At 41.4% G+C, this 15,927-nt stretch overlaps 1 protein-coding gene across 1 annotated transcript in view; it reads right to left on the reverse strand.

Moving 5' to 3' along the window:
* Nucleotides 1-301: 301 nt before the first annotated feature.
* The window catches only part of LOC134742329 (uncharacterized), a 67,701-nt gene continuing 52,075 nt past the window's right edge, over nt 302-15,927 (reverse strand). Inside the window, exons 12-25 of the mRNA XM_063675378.1 lie at nt 14,897-15,057; nt 14,209-14,331; nt 13,514-13,637; nt 12,390-12,530; nt 11,950-12,052; nt 11,700-11,908; nt 11,450-11,552; nt 11,200-11,408; nt 10,950-11,052; nt 10,700-10,908; nt 10,450-10,552; nt 7,426-7,493; nt 6,779-6,865; nt 302-2,922 (exon numbers count right to left, since the gene is read on the reverse strand). Of these exons, the coding sequence (XP_063531448.1) occupies nt 2,778-2,922; nt 6,779-6,865; nt 7,426-7,493; nt 10,450-10,552; nt 10,700-10,908; nt 10,950-11,052; nt 11,200-11,408; nt 11,450-11,552; nt 11,700-11,908; nt 11,950-12,052; nt 12,390-12,530; nt 13,514-13,637; nt 14,209-14,331; nt 14,897-15,057 (1,888 nt within the window). The 3' untranslated portion in view covers nt 302-2,777. The remainder of the gene's footprint in view (nt 2,923-6,778; nt 6,866-7,425; nt 7,494-10,449; nt 10,553-10,699; nt 10,909-10,949; nt 11,053-11,199; nt 11,409-11,449; nt 11,553-11,699; nt 11,909-11,949; nt 12,053-12,389; nt 12,531-13,513; nt 13,638-14,208; nt 14,332-14,896; nt 15,058-15,927) is intronic.

Consider the following 15,927-nt stretch of genomic DNA (forward strand, 5'->3'; position numbering starts at 1 on the left):
GACACACTTTAAAACTAAAAATAAATATTTATAAAAATACGATAAAATGTATTTAAATATGGATAAATGATTTCTTTATTTGCATTAATTATTTTTATGATTTTAAACCCATGTTCTTTCACTGATATGCGTTAAAATTGTTAAATAACAAACGAAACCGTCAACGCCATCTATACGACAGTAAGCCAAAGCTAGTAGCGCCCTCTGAACGAGAATCAAATTTTCTTGATTTTCGAGGCACTTTTTTTCCTTAGGATACAGTCTAAGGAAAAAACGTGCCTAAAAAAAATGAAAAATCTATTACGGAGTTATATCTATCTTTGCTAGGACGAAACGACAGGACCGAGCTTCGTGAGGACTAAAACCGACCATAACATTGAGGATGTCTATTAAAAGACCGTCTCCCCGGACAAACTTGCTTGAGATTATTGCTCGATTCGAGCACGTTTAGTCCACGGAGACAGCATTTCGAGTACCTACGTGTCTACATGGGGACATAGCCGAACATATCGTTTTCAGAAAAATAAAATATAAAAGATCACAGTGACGTGACACAACGTCCGCTACGGGTCTAACCGGAAGCGCTCACGCGATGTCGTTATTGCGGTCATAAGGAGATAATACTAAATTACTTTTATGTAACAAACTTTATGAGGTCGTTTCGTTCGACGTGGTAATATTTTTTTAATAAAGGCGAACGACAACTATAGGTACAGCAACATTTCGTTTTAAAGTCTCAATTGACATTGAGTGAAAACCTGAAAGTTCCAACTCTTTACGAATTAAGACGGTTAACTGCATCCGAAAATAGTTTGTGTGATAACCGCCTTACTCTACATTTTTAACGCAAAATATTTTTTAATATTTTTTAATGCCTAGGCAGTTTAGTAGTTACACGTTGTTTTCATAAAAATAATCCTACCATCTTTGAATTATTGAATGCATGGAATTCAATAATTCCAAAATAATGTTGTTGTATTCCACGCATAAATATTTAACAGAATAAAATTTATGAAGATCATTATATTCATTATAGATGCGACATTATTTTTATGCCAGCCGTTGGTGCTCAACGGTTAAAAATGCATTCAGGCATAGATATGCATATATGCATGTCAGAATGCATTCTGCATACCGAAGTCTATGGTATGCATTTCGCATACCGCACTCACCAAGAAAAGATTTTCTAAGAATAGTTATATTCTAACTGTATTAATTAGAGAGGGGCGGGTAGTATAGTATATCTCGCGGGCGAGATTATGTAATGTCGCGCCGCTCCTGTGCTAGGCCTACTGGTCATGTTCGCCCCGACATGATCATATGACGAATTCAGGATATTAAGTAGACTATCGTATTTTTCAAGTTAAAAAACAATAAGACTTGCCCTTTCCTGTTTATACAATTCCATGTCCTTATTATAAAAACCTATAATACTTCCTTGAAACAATCGAATAAAAAAACATAATTATTACGATGACTGTTTAATTATAATAGAGGTACCTAGTCACGAGGTAACAGGTCAATCTCGCCCTATAGGTAATCATTATGTGACTACTTATTCAAAGTCAGGTTTGCAGACCACTGAACCAATAAACGGTGACAATTAACATTTTAATAATAGACAACGGGCAGAAAAACCCAAAGGATTGTTGCTCGTGTGAGAATCACGAGATCACGTGAGCGTTCAAGGAGATCTGGTATCGGTATTTGTGGCCATTTTGAAAAGTAGCAAATGTAGAACGGAAACGAGATTACTAAATACCTACTACCTGTAATATTCCTTAGCTACTCGTAATGACAATGTGGTAGTCTTTTAGTCAATTGTCCATTGATTAATGATACCTTCTTTTTTATCGTCAATTCTTGTAAATGTAGCAGGAGCTTCTAGCCGAAAGTACCCGTTGCTTGGAATCAACACTAAGTATTTATGTACCTATGTGAACACTATTGTTTAGATTCATAATTCATAATAACATCAACACAAATATATCCCTTTTAAGGGATCTTTTTATATTATTGCCATTTGAGCCTTTGAATCTTACCTATTTTTTCCAAGCAAACTACAACATATGAAAAACAATGATTATCTAAATGTGTAACATTTAAAAATATAGTTACCTATAGAATAACAAAAGTTGGCAAATAATTGCCAACTTTGCAATTGCTATTGCTTAGGTTCTAGACCAATGAGATGGCAAAAAATACAACATAATGATGTTTTAATACAGCATACTGTGTTCAAATCTTAACAATTAATTAACATGGTCATGTATATTTTGTTTTCTGGTATAAAAGGTTGTTAAAACAATTGTCAACCCTCCATTTTGTTGGTTGATAATAGGGACACATTTTTAATAAGCCGCATGGTATAACAGGTGCTAAATGTGCGTTCTACATTGAAGGGATGTCTCCATCTGTATTGCTCGATTTGCAAGAGCAATACAACTGTTGCTTTCTTAACCTACGCAGTGGAGACCGCGTTTCTGCAAGCTTAGCTCGGGCCACCCTTCCCTTGGAATACGACTGATTGCAGCCCTCTTTTTCTATCAATGACATCTTCACAACCGACAATGTGGTACCTTGTCTGACTGCACAATACGGAGATTACCGGATCGTTTTGAATAGGCGCAAGTACCTACTTGGACTACGGTACTCTGAGAGTGGCGCCCGACGGTACCACTTTGTCGATTGTCAATAATTGGACGATTTGTAACTGGATCTTTGGGCGTTATCGACCGACGAAGTGGTTTCTTTTTGCCTAAAAACTACCCAGATTTTCAGTGGTAATGGGAGAGCTTGCCGGGCCGCTTGGGCGGCGCGCTCTCGTACTCGTAGTAGTTGGACTGCGGCCGCGCGCCGGGCGGGGCTCTGTCTCTACAGGAGCGCTGCGAGTGGTAGCCGGCGGTAGCGCCTACCCGACGACTGCGGACAACAAACATTTATGAGACAAGGATATTAACTGCACAAATACCTATAATTAACAAATCATTTTAAATTAAAGGTGTATCGTATCATATATTAGTCTAAGATGTGCATCATAGTGGTATGAACGTCATAATGGTCTGATGTGATAGGTACTTATTTACTTCTCATCTCTTGGATCTAGTTTACCTCGAAAACTAATATTTTTTTTAATTATGTAAATACGATGCAAGTTTGGCAATTTATTTGATTTGACAACAAAGTGCAATGGCCTACGTTTTAAAAAAATCGTAAGATGTGTTATATAATTTGCTATGTATTTTAGCCTCGTTTAAGGTCGTTACTCCAAATATAGCATTTACCGTTTTTAATCCACTTTGTGAATGTAGCAGGCTTGCATTACGATTAGGTATATTAGCTTGGTAATTTACAATTACATAGGTATAATAAAGCTGTCATCATACGATGGGACCCCACGTCCTGGTATGTCTGGCTTTAATAACTTCCATGACATGCCGACGGACTTTAGCGATACTTTACATTTTAATAGCAAAGCGATATCGTTAGTTAACGAACTTATAACATAGTAATTTAAGTTACGTAATGAACCTGCAAAATCCTTCTCATGAACAAAGCGCCCGAAGCGACTATTTCTGCTCAAGTTTAATAGGATAGGAGGACTTGATTCTTTAATAGATCCTCTTAGGCTACGGTCGTCTTAAAACGCCACCTGCGACAGACAGCATGCCATGACGTCACGACACTCACGACGAGTGATTGAAGCACTGTCCGCCGCGAGTGTTTGAGGGCTTACCATGAACCACTCGTTCGATCGTTCGTTCATTTGCCTCTATCGCTCTTATATCCAAAAAAGATAACGAAACTTCGGTTTTCGCGGTAGGCTCTTGATCTGATTGGTCCACCCGCCAAACACTCTATTTTCCACGACGTACCATAAGAAAAATATTAGTTCAGTTTTTCTTTAGTAATCTCATCTATTAGTTATTTACAAAAGAGGCCGCGTTGGGTGAACACAATAATGTTATGATTGAACGTCGGTCGCCGTCCGCGGCGGTTGAGCTTGGTCCGTCACAAGTGGCCGTCGCGTGTGGCGGGTGAGGGTGAGCCAGGCCACGTAAATAGTATTCGGGCGTCGTCGTCAGCCGCGGGAGGCTAGACGTCGCTCGCCGCGGACGGCGTGTGGTTAAGCAGATCGCAACGCTAAGTAGCGTTGCGATCACCTTTATAAGTGCTTAATGGTTTTATAAGTATAAAACCCCATGATGGTCAACAAATATCAGTAGGTATATTTAAAAAAATGGTTGACTATCGCAAATTATTTGATCGTGTATTTTATGGTTGATATACTTACATGATATATATACATATAGTCTAATTTCATGAATTTTCTAGTGAATGCCTGCAAATAATAGCTGTATGATAGATTTTTAGCCGCTACTGTGTTTTTGGTCATGGGAAATGTGTGGGAAATGTAATTCTGGGCAGTGAAAATATTTTTAATCAAAACGTTTTTACTTAGCGTTAAGAATGAACATTAACACAATATTTTAAATGCTGACAATTTTTAATGATTCAACAAAAATGTGTGTGACAAGCTGACAAGCAAAGCAAAGGCATCTTACCAATGTCAACGATGTCGATAGGAAGCAGGAAAAGAAACAATATTAATTCTATGATGTCATTAGCAAATCATTAATAATATAGGTATATAGATAGAAAAAACGTATACCTTACTAATTTATCCATTCGTTTCATTTCATTAACATTAATGTAAATTATTCGTAGCTACGTACATAAGTATTCGTCCTGCTTTAAGTAGTATCTATACTATAATATCCTGTTAGAGTTAGACCAAGCTAAGTTGGCAACGATTTTGATAGACTGTGCAAGTGTTATTTAAACGTCATAATTTCATAGAAGTTTGACGTTTAAAATAACACTTGCACAGTAAAATCGCTGCCAACTTAGCTTGGTCTAATTCTAGTACGAGATACTGGTTTTATAATGAGTCCGTAAGGATTTCTAGATAAAATAGATACCGTAGGGAGTTACCGAATCCGATTGTAATCTAACGTAATTGCACATACTGAGAAAAGGCGTTATTACTTAATAATTACACAGCACTAATAACAAGCGCGTTGTCAATTATTACGTAAACGTAAATAGAGATATTAAGTACATAGGTTAGGTTGTATAATAATAAGTAGGTACAGTACCATATATGTTAATTTTTTTGTTTTTGTTTTGTAGTGTATGCGACCTCCGGCCGCAGAACTACTACGTCTATTCAAAGATGATATGTCAATCAATGAATAGATATTGTCCTGAATGCTATTCGTCTATATATATATATATATATATATGGGGAAAAAATATATATATATATATATATATTCCTGCTAATATCCCATAAGAATATTACAGGTTACATAAGTCAGTTACTATTTTTTTAAAGGTTTTTCAATCAAAGGCACGTCATGATTGTTTACCATTTTTCTAATGTTAAAAAAACGAGGTATACACACTTTCCTTCACACCAATACATAGGTACCGAATGTGAAATGTGTCGAACCATCCACGTAAAAGAATCTAGCATCTCTACTGACACTTATTTTTATCTAAGTATGATTAATAATAATTCATAATTCGTTTATTGTCTGTAGAACATGGGTATATACAATGATGGAACATAATGATATGGAATCGAGTCACCATGGTCTTGCCATTAGGCGTACAACCCCGTGTCACCGACAATCTCTTTACCTGTACTTTAAAAACATTCACGTGCCTGAGAAACCACATGGAGCCATAGAAAAGTGCTCCAGTCACACCAGGTTTACACGAGTAAGCTAAAGTAATAACACTAACAATGCCTTTGTCTCGTTACAACTTAATAGAAACGGTCGAGAGGAAGCTTAATTGCACGTGGGTGTATGTGTGAATTTACCTCACCGCCTTTGTTTTTCTTTTGATACAACATTACAAAAGCAATCTTCTCGGAAACATTTTAGGGTTCATATTTGAATAAAAGATTTATATACAATACGAGGATAAGAAAGTAGCACCTACGGCGATAATTGTTCCATGCCTGTAAGCCTGGATGGAGGAAATTTATTTAGAGCAAAGTGAAATCTATTTTTAGTGTCGTATTTCTGTTAGGGTTCCCGTCGGTGTATAATATAATAATGATGTTATGGTTATGAACAAGTTGTATTATCTGTCTAGTTGTTTTATGTTATTCTTTCTCACATTTTTTATTGTAGATTCTGTATAAGTACCTATTAGGCAGGTTCCTCCATTCAGCAAAAAAGAAACCTGCGGTATAACACACCGATCACCACGATACTTAACAGCATTATTTATAAACTTTAACCTCTTACTATTAGTAAATTTAAGGTTTTCAATTCCGATTGAGATTCAAAATTATATTGTCTATTCATGTAAATAGAGGTATCCTGTGAAATCCTGTCTAATTCACGAAAAAAAAGCTGAGAGATTCTTTTTACTGCGATTTGCCCCCCCAGATATTTTGGTTGCCATTACCACAGGTTTGCATACTAACTTAAATAGCCTTGGTAGTCGTAAAGAGGTAGGAATTTGTTTTTTACGATAAATATTTTTTATGACTTGCTTGTTATTAAGTATGAAATTCGAGACAGATTTCGAGTTTTTCAAATTTTGGTCCCGTACTCGTATTTAGGTACAATTAATGTTTGTTCCAATTAAATATTAATCAGTATAATTTTGACACAGTTCAGCAGGAAGCAGGAAACACCTGTCTTCAGTGCCTATGAACCTATAATCTCAAAAGGTATAGGTAAAAGTGTATATTTACCTCTCCTCCTCGACTTTGGCCCTCTGCGCGTGAACCTGCCGCCTCATCTGCCCTATTTGCACTTCGCTCAACTTTTCACGCCGCGCGCTGCAAAAGCATCAGTCAATATTTACTTATAACGTCACAAGAAAAACATACTAAGCGATGTCTGTAACTTTCGCTTTTAGGGCGTTCTTTCGACTTGTTTACTCCGAAAGAGTAAATAAAGACCATGGGGAAAAAATGTTTCCAATATTTGTACCTTTTAGTGGACCGATGGGGTTTGTTTAGGTAATGTATCGCCTGATTTTGGGTTCGGATTTGTCAATAAAACTTATACACATTTTAGTACGTAAATAAATTTTGTTATCGTTAATTTTCCTAACTTTTTTCGGGTAATTTATTGATTGGTATACGAAACATCGTTTTAGCCAAATGAACTGAAAAAGGGTTTAGTTTAAACCTCACACTCACTAGCGGATATCTGTTCTGTAGTTCAAAACTACGCTAAGACTACGATAAAAAAATTGATTGAAATCAAATATATTTATCAGACCTTTTATTTTGAAAAAAAAAAAAGAAACAAAGTAGAACACAACCAAAAATAAATAAAAATTGTACGTGGCTATTTAAATATACACAGCCTTATTATAATTACGGTTACTTACTTAAGGTTTTGTTGGATTTCGTCGTAGTTGACATAGTGGCCCGTTGGTCCCCAGGCACTTTCCATTCCCTGCGAAAACGAGTTCAGAATGAATATGATGATTAATTATTAACAGAGCCAATTGTTTGGAACTACACTTCAGAAAAACGTATTTACCCCGGAGCGAAAAATCGCGGTTTGCAAGTAGGTAATTTTACCTTGTGTTATTTAGTACTTTACCCGTAGGTCCCACGAGTCACTGACAGTGTCAAGTTGACACTGTCAACACTGGCATACTGGGTGTTGTTGGGGTCGTGATCCTGAATGTCAAAAATGTGTTAAGATGGTCATAATAAACAAATTTCCCCACGGGACTAACCACAAAATCTTGAAAATAAATCTAATGTACACCCTTGAGGGTCCGAAGAAGTAGTCAAAACGTATGGGCCCGGAAGCAAATTTTTTTCACGATTTTCACATCGGAAACCTTGTTCAGTATAACCATCTAAATACATTTTTGACATTGGGGATCTATCGCTACGTAATTTACTTTCTATACATCTCGCTCGCACTAATATGTCAGTTCGAGCGAGATGCATAGAAAGTAAATTACGTAGACGTTAACGTTAACACTGTCAGTGACTCGTGGTAAGGGTACTTGTAACAATAAACTATGGGTGTAGTAGATTTTGATGTAGTTTGTTTCAAACAATTCGCTCTTAAAACACATAAAAGCATTGTTTGCATTAAACGTAAAATTTAATATGACACATGTATTGTTACTTAGACAATAATGTTGGTAACTACATTAATAGAGTTAAAAGTAAGAAATATAGGGAGCCATGTGTATTCGTATACGTAAGCAGTTTTAGTTACCATATTTAGTTAAGGTTCGCTAGGTTCGTTAGCAGCAAGTTAGTTAAATTACATTGGTATGTTAAGTTCCTATTCAATGTGTGGTGTTTTCAGCGTTGTTTTTTGTTACAAATAATTAGGAACGAATTAAACGTTACAAAGGATGTAGCTACTGTAGCTGTATAGATAAATATACAGTAAAAAAAAATACACGTAAGACAGTTCCACAAAAACAAATAATAACTTTTAAGTAAAATAGTTTTGCATCATTGATCTTTGGAAATGTTTGATTCGCACCCGTCAGTAAATTTTAGAATTATACAAAAAACAATAAAATATATTAATGTTATGTAACTCTGAACAATGCAATTAAGCTACAAAAGCAATATTAAATAAGTTCTATAAACGCTCTTAAACTTGAGTAGTTAAAAACCCGCATCCACAGATGACGCTGTCAAAAACATATTATGTTTTTAACATAATTATGTATGTATAATATATTCATACATGCCTCTGATTTGTATGTAAACTGTACAAAATTTACACTTTAATTATGACAACACACTACCTACGTTACGTTATTCATTCCACCAGTTCAAACAGGTATTTAACTTAAGTAATATATTTATGTATTATATATGAATTTAAAACAAACACATTCGCTCATTAAAGGAGAAACATGAGTCGTTAACGAATACAAAATTCGTTTTAAATAATTATATATTATCTATTTTATAGTTATTTAAATCATAGTACAATACCCTAAATAAAACTATTTTTACTAAACAGATATGTCTGCATGCGATACTATAAATTAAAAAAAATCCATTTCATTCCATTGGTCTTTTAAAAAAAAGGATTTTTTTCATTCCATAATAAAACCATCCCATTACCACACGAATAGTATTTAATGTATACAAACAAAAATACAAATAACAATCGACGGAAAAGTTATCATGGATATAATTAAATTTTCAACCAATCTTCGTATAATTCAATAAATCCATGTAATATATAATGGCAATAAAGATGTTTGAATCTTTACTATTCTAATATTAAATAACGATCATCCAGTGATTGATTTACGACGGTTATCATTTATTTTATAGTATTTAAAGTGCCTAAATTAAGTTGATGTCTATTGTAAAACAAGTACAAATATTAAAGTTGTGTTTTCCTTTAGGCAGCTGTCCACCGTCGACAATACGTGTATACCTAATACAAGTTGATAATTAGGGTTACGTACCCAAAGGGTAAAAACGGGACCCTATTACTAAAACTCCTCTGTCCGTCTGTCTGTGTGTCACCAGGATGTATCTCATGAACCGTGATAGCTAAACAGTTGAAATTTTTACAGATGATGTATTTATGTTGTATATATAACAACGAATACTAATAAAAAGTACGGAACCCTCGATAGGCGGGTCCGACTCGCACTTGTCCGGTTTTTTTTTAGAAAGGACACTGACTGCAAATGTGAACAGTTAACGATTAACGATTAATATAGGTAGGAAGGTTCACTGTGCTGTCACTGTTTTACACGGGAAATTCGTCTATATATTTACATAATCGTTTATAGTCTATCTCGGTGGCGGACGGACAGATGCCTAATTTGTGGATATTGTGCATATTTTGGGTCTTTAAAAAAACATAATCATCGTCAACACAATTCAATATTTCTACAAAACATACAACTACGGTTATATTTCTCAATCTACAAGCGTGAGGAGTCGGTACTTAGGAACTGACGCATATAATCTGGATACAACTACCTTCTCGTGACGTTTACAGGCTAAAGAGGTAACATTATAGGTTGTCGATAAGGGATATTTTATAATTGTACGTTTAATGCAGTAAAACAGAAAATCAGTCACCCTTTGCTCGAAAACTGAACATTTCTTAAGAATCTTACTCAATAATGGAAAGAAAGACTGAAAGAAAGAAAGAAAAGTTGTGATTGAGCTTACGCAGCGTCTTACGTAAGCGAACAACTCGCGAACGGGAAGAGGCGCGGCGCGGCGGGCCCACGGCGTTCGCGTTCTTAACGAGATCGGCCACGTAGGACACTTCTATAGGTATCAAAGGATTGATTCATCCCGCGCCGGATCGCTTCGCTTCGCGTTCGCGTGTTGTTGTTCGCCTACGTAGTACGCAGCGTGCGCGCATGCGTGTGTTTGTGCGGTGAACTCACTTGGTGCGCGGGCGCTGTCCGCGCGGGCGGCGCGCGGTAGGGCGGCGCGCGCTCGGAGCGCTCGCCGCTGCTCTGCCGCGAGTGCTGGACCTGGACCTCGGGCCTGCACGAGGAGGTTTACTCACTTGGTGCGCGGGCGCTGTCCGCGCGGGCGGCGCGCGGTAGGGCGGCGCGCGCTCGGAGCGCTCGCCGCTGCTCTGCCGCGAGTGCTGGACCTGGACCTCGGGCCTGCACGAGGAGGTTTACTCACTTGGTGCGCGGGCGCTGTCCGCGCGGGCGGCGCGCGGTAGGGCGGCGCGCGCTCGGAGCGCTCGCCGCTGCTCTGCCGCGAGTGCTGGACCTGGACCTCGGGCCTGCACGAGGAGGTTTACTCACTTGGTGCGCGGGCGCTGTCCGCGCGGGCGGCGCGCGGTAGGGCGGCGCGCGCTCGGAGCGCTCGCCGCTGCTCTGCCGCGAGTGCTGGACCTGGACCTCGGGCCTGCACGAGGAGGTTTACTCACTTGGTGCGCGGGCGCTGTCCGCGCGGGCGGCGCGCGGTAGGGCGGCGCGCGCTCGGAGCGCTCGCCGCTGCTCTGCCGCGAGTGCTGGACCTGGACCTCGGGCCTGCACGAGGAGGTTTACTCACTTGGTGCGCGGGCGCTGTCCGCGCGGGCGGCGCGCGGTAGGGCGGCGCGCGCTCGGAGCGCTCGCCGCTGCTCTGCCGCGAGTGCTGGACCTGGACCTCGGGCCTGCACGAGGAGGTTTACTCACTTGGTGCGCGGGCGCTGTCCGCGCGGGCGGCGCGCGGTAGGGCGGCGCGCGCTCGGAGCGCTCGCCGCTGCTCTGCCGCGAGTGCTGGACCTGGACCTCGGGCCTGCACGAGGAGGTTTACTCACTTGGTGCGCGGGCGCTGTCCGCGCGGGCGGCGCGCGGTAGGGCGGCGCGCGCTCGGAGCGCTCGCCGCTGCTCTGCCGCGAGTGCTGGACCTGGACCTCGGGCCTGCACGAGGAGGTTTACTCACTTGGTGCGCGGGCGCTGTCCGCGCGGGCGGCGCGCGGTAGGGCGGCGCGCGCTCGGAGCGCTCGCCGCTGCTCTGCCGCGAGTGCTGGACCTGGACCTCGGGCCTGCACGAGGAGGTTTACTCACTTGGTGCGCGGGCGCTGTCCGCGCGGGCGGCGCGCGGTAGGGCGGCGCGCGCTCGGAGCGCTCGCCGCTGCTCTGCCGCGAGTGCTGGACCTGGACCTCGGGCCTGCACGAGGAGGTTTACTCACTTGGTGCGCGGGCGCTGTCCGCGCGGGCGGCGCGCGGTAGGGCGGCGCGCGCTCGGAGCGCTCGCCGCTGCTCTGCCGCGAGTGCTGGACCTGGACCTCGGGCCTGCACGAGGAGGTTTACTCACTTGGTGCGCGGGCGCTGTCCGCGCGGGCGGCGCGCGGTAGGGCGGCGCGCGCTCGGAGCGCTCGCCGCTGCTCTGCCGCGAGTGCTGGACCTGGACCTCGGGCCTGCACGAGGAGGTTTACTCACTTGGTGCGCGGGCGCTGTCCGCGCGGGCGGCGCGCGGTAGGGCGGCGCGCGCTCGGAGCGCTCGCCGCTGCTCTGCCGCGAGTGCTGGACCTGGACCTCGGGCCTGCACGAGGAGGTTTATATTTTAAATAGGCTAACTTCAATTGTGCAAATGCGGCGAATTATTGTGTAAAAACTGGACGTTATAGATATTTTACAATATAAAAATAAATAAAGGAATACATTAGTCTATGCTAAGTATTTAAGTATTGGTAATTTTTAAAATGTAAAAAAATACGACTAAGTAATATGAATAACATGTTCAATCCGTTCCATCCCAAAGCACCCAGCCAACCTAATTAATGGGAAAAAAAGGAAAAAAAGAAGATAAAGTAGTTATACATTAGTTACATATTCAAAGAATAGGATTACGAGGATGCTTTAATTGTTAATTTGCTTACTTGTTGTGCGTGTTCTCCTCTAGTCTCTCATCCCGGTTGTGCCGCTCTAGCGCTTCTCTCGACAGCGACTTTTCCGAAGCTCGGCCTGGCTGAGATCTCCCGTATATTTCCGTTTCCGGTTTTTTGTGGGGTTTGCCGATTCTGTTCAAATTATGAATGATCTTATAATGTCCTTTTTTTAGAATAAGGAGCTATTGGTGTAAGAAAAATTATAATTCATATATGGTTTATGGATGGCTAGGGAAGGGGTGCTACAAGTCTAATATTACGAACTGTAAATATTCAGAGAAACAAAACTGAGATTCTCTTTGCCAGGCTCACTATTGTGTGGGTAGCTAAAGTATTAAATAACAAAAAGTGTACAACCGAGGCCACTTCAATTGCTGTATTCAACCCATGCTTTTGTCTTTTTTAACCCATGCACTCTGTTCAAATGAAAAATAGTAAAGGAGAAGAAAAAATAACACACACTTATTTTATTAGTGTCGAATGATTCTAAGCAGGAATAACTTAAAATTACACGAATTAACATCGCATACTCGAGATACTCGGGGAAATCGGGACGAGGGCGAGTGCCGTCACGACCGGGTGGCCGAGACGATATGGCGCCAGCCGCGAAAGCTAAAAACGTCGGACGAATTCGGTCTCGGACACTGAAGGGCTTGTTCACTTTTTTTAGCACGTCTATCGACGACGACGACAACATTGAATGCGTTTTAGCAAAGATAGATATAACTCCGTAATAGATAGATACAGTCTAAGGAAAAAACGTACCTCGAAAATCAAGAAAATTTGATTCTCGTTCAGAGGGCGCTACTAGTTTTGGCCTACAGTCGTATAGATGGCGTTGACGGTTTCGTTTGTTATTTAACAATTCTAACGCATATCAGTGAAAGAACATGGGTCAAAATCATAAAAATAATTAATGCAAATAAAAAAAATCATTTATCTATATTTAAATACATTCGATCATATTTTTATAAATCTTCATTTTTAGTTTTAAAGTGTGTCGACAGATGGCAGTGAATTTACTGGGGTTACAAAATTTACTATGACAGTACCGCTCTAGTATAAGTTACTCTATGGTTTTAGTTATAACATTGAATGTTCCAAAAGCAACTGACCGCAACATGTTGGAGAGTGATTTAAGCAGCGAGGGCTTCTTGTGCGAGAGCGAGGCGTGGTGCGGCGACCCGCGCACCATGCCGTCCGGCCCGCGCCCGCCGTCCGTCAGCCAGTGCTTCAGCGCTGCGCACACACACATCATATATATCATTATACGACCCGCTACTACCTAACTCTTCTAATATATACCCAACCCACCCCGCATAGCGGCTAACTATCCACCTTTCGATGCAGCTATAGCAGTGCAATGTGGGTACTTAAATTATGGGGCACTTACTGTACAAACGGACAGAAACAATAGGTAAGCCGCGTCTCTACGTCTCCAGTACGCGCGGCGACGAGCACTACATGACATCTTAATGTTTCATTACTCACATAGAGATAAGAAAGAGAGATTATTTATAACGTGCCGCGTTAGACTCGGTTTTAGGTCGAAAGGGGGTTACTTAAACAGGCGAGAATATCGAATATCTACTTAAACTTATTGTTCGAATATCCAGATTCTTGACTTATGCAGGTCACAAACTGTTGTAAAGCACTAGTTTGTAAACTTTACGAATTTTGATCATTATTCATGTTTTGACACCTATTTCAGATTTTGTATATCATAGTCCACGCAGTTAATTATTTGACCCATGCCAATGGTTAAGGAAGTCCCCCAAAAGTTCACAAATTCGTAAAAATTAATACTTACGTGGATGCGCACGCGCATATATCGGCTCGTTACGAGGATTCCTTTGATTTTCCTGTATCGCTGTTTGTAGGGATTCTAAACTTGACGACTTCCGCATTCCCAGTGACGGTCCCACTTGTAATGCTGGAAATAAAATGGTATATATATGCATAAATACGTAAGTTAATAATGGAGGACATTTGACAACAGTTTCATTATTTTGAAATAGTTATCGATAATATTGTCTTCGGTTACCGCGATAGTTATCGATAGATAAAACGGTGAACCGTCAGGAAACTATTTCGTAAAATTTGATAAAACTGCGTAAAACATTTTCTGAATTCCCAAAACCTAAAAGGGACAGGGGATCCTAGCGAAAAGTTAACAATCAAGAGTATCAAGACCGAGTGCGGATAATTCGCAAAGCCCGCACAGCTAAAAGTTGTTAATACAATTCCTCACCTGCGATCTAGAACCTAATGGTCACGTCGGGAACATCAGGCCAAACAATAAATAAAAATATGTGCACGCGATTAAGTCCCGTTTCAGTTTGAATGGCAACCCATTTCAGTCAGTAGAAAATAGCGGCAAATTAAAAAAATGTAAGCGAGAAGGGTATTGTATTGTCCTCAAATAGAAAATTTGAATTTTTACTGACAAAGTGGGTTTACCAGAATATAAAATATGTAGGGTGTGTAGATGTGCTCACAGTGCATGGCCTTGATCTCCTTGATCTTCTTGTAGGTGCCGGTGGTCTTGGCGTCCATGGCGGCGTGGCGCTTCTCCGACATGGAGCGGCGCCCCACCGCGTCGCGGCTGAAGCCCAGGCCGCTCTCGCTGCCCGACTCGCCGGGGCCACTAGTGCTCCCTCTATAACAATTATTATTACGTTCATCGCGATTCATGACTCCACTTCAGTCCTAGTACGCCGTGAGAAAACACCCACACAGATGGGCGCGCGGCGTTAGGCTACGCGCGCACTGCGTTGCGGTGCGTTTTTAAAAACGCAAAGGAAAAAAAACCGTGTGTGTGCAGTACGCGCACAGCGGTGACATATCCGCACGTTTTGCCATTCTAGTCCGAACTCAAGTTAAGAACGGACGTGGAAAATGGACTACTACGCTAGGCTACGACATGACCGCGCAGCACCGTGTCGCGAGAACAACTGCGTCACTGGATGGCTTCCGGCCGGTCACTGGCCGGTGTCCGCAGGGATTTTATTCCGCAGTGCGCGGATTTATTCAATAGTCCATAGGATGCAGAAAATTCGTGCGGCGCCGCACCGCAACCAATCTGCAGCAAACCACAGATTTTAATCCGCATACAGATTATTTTCCGCAATGCGCGCACTTCAAGGAGGTTGCATACTTCACAGATTTTGCGGGAAAAAAAACGCACGGCAGAAATCCGCAGTGCGCGCGTAGCCTTAATGTTAAACCAATGCAAGTGTTCTGATTGTACGCTACAAATAGCACCTTGACGCTCCCCGCCCCTCTAAACCGCTTCACCTCAAACGGATGAGAGGTGCATCTTATACTAGAGCTGTAGAGCTAACATGATTGGCGCTACGGTATCTCGCGGCGAGTTGGACTACCCGTAACTATATTAATTAAAGAGGGACGGGTAGGCAATCTCGCCGCAAGATACTGTCGCGTAAATCATGTGCTAACCCGGCTGGTAGCAGCGCCGTATCGCACGCCCGCGATTGCTTGCGACCATTGGCTCTGCCATTTAAATATG

Source organism: Cydia strobilella, chromosome 6, assembly GCF_947568885.1.
Source record: "Cydia strobilella chromosome 6, ilCydStro3.1, whole genome shotgun sequence".
NCBI lineage: Eukaryota > Metazoa > Arthropoda > Insecta > Lepidoptera > Tortricidae > Cydia > Cydia strobilella.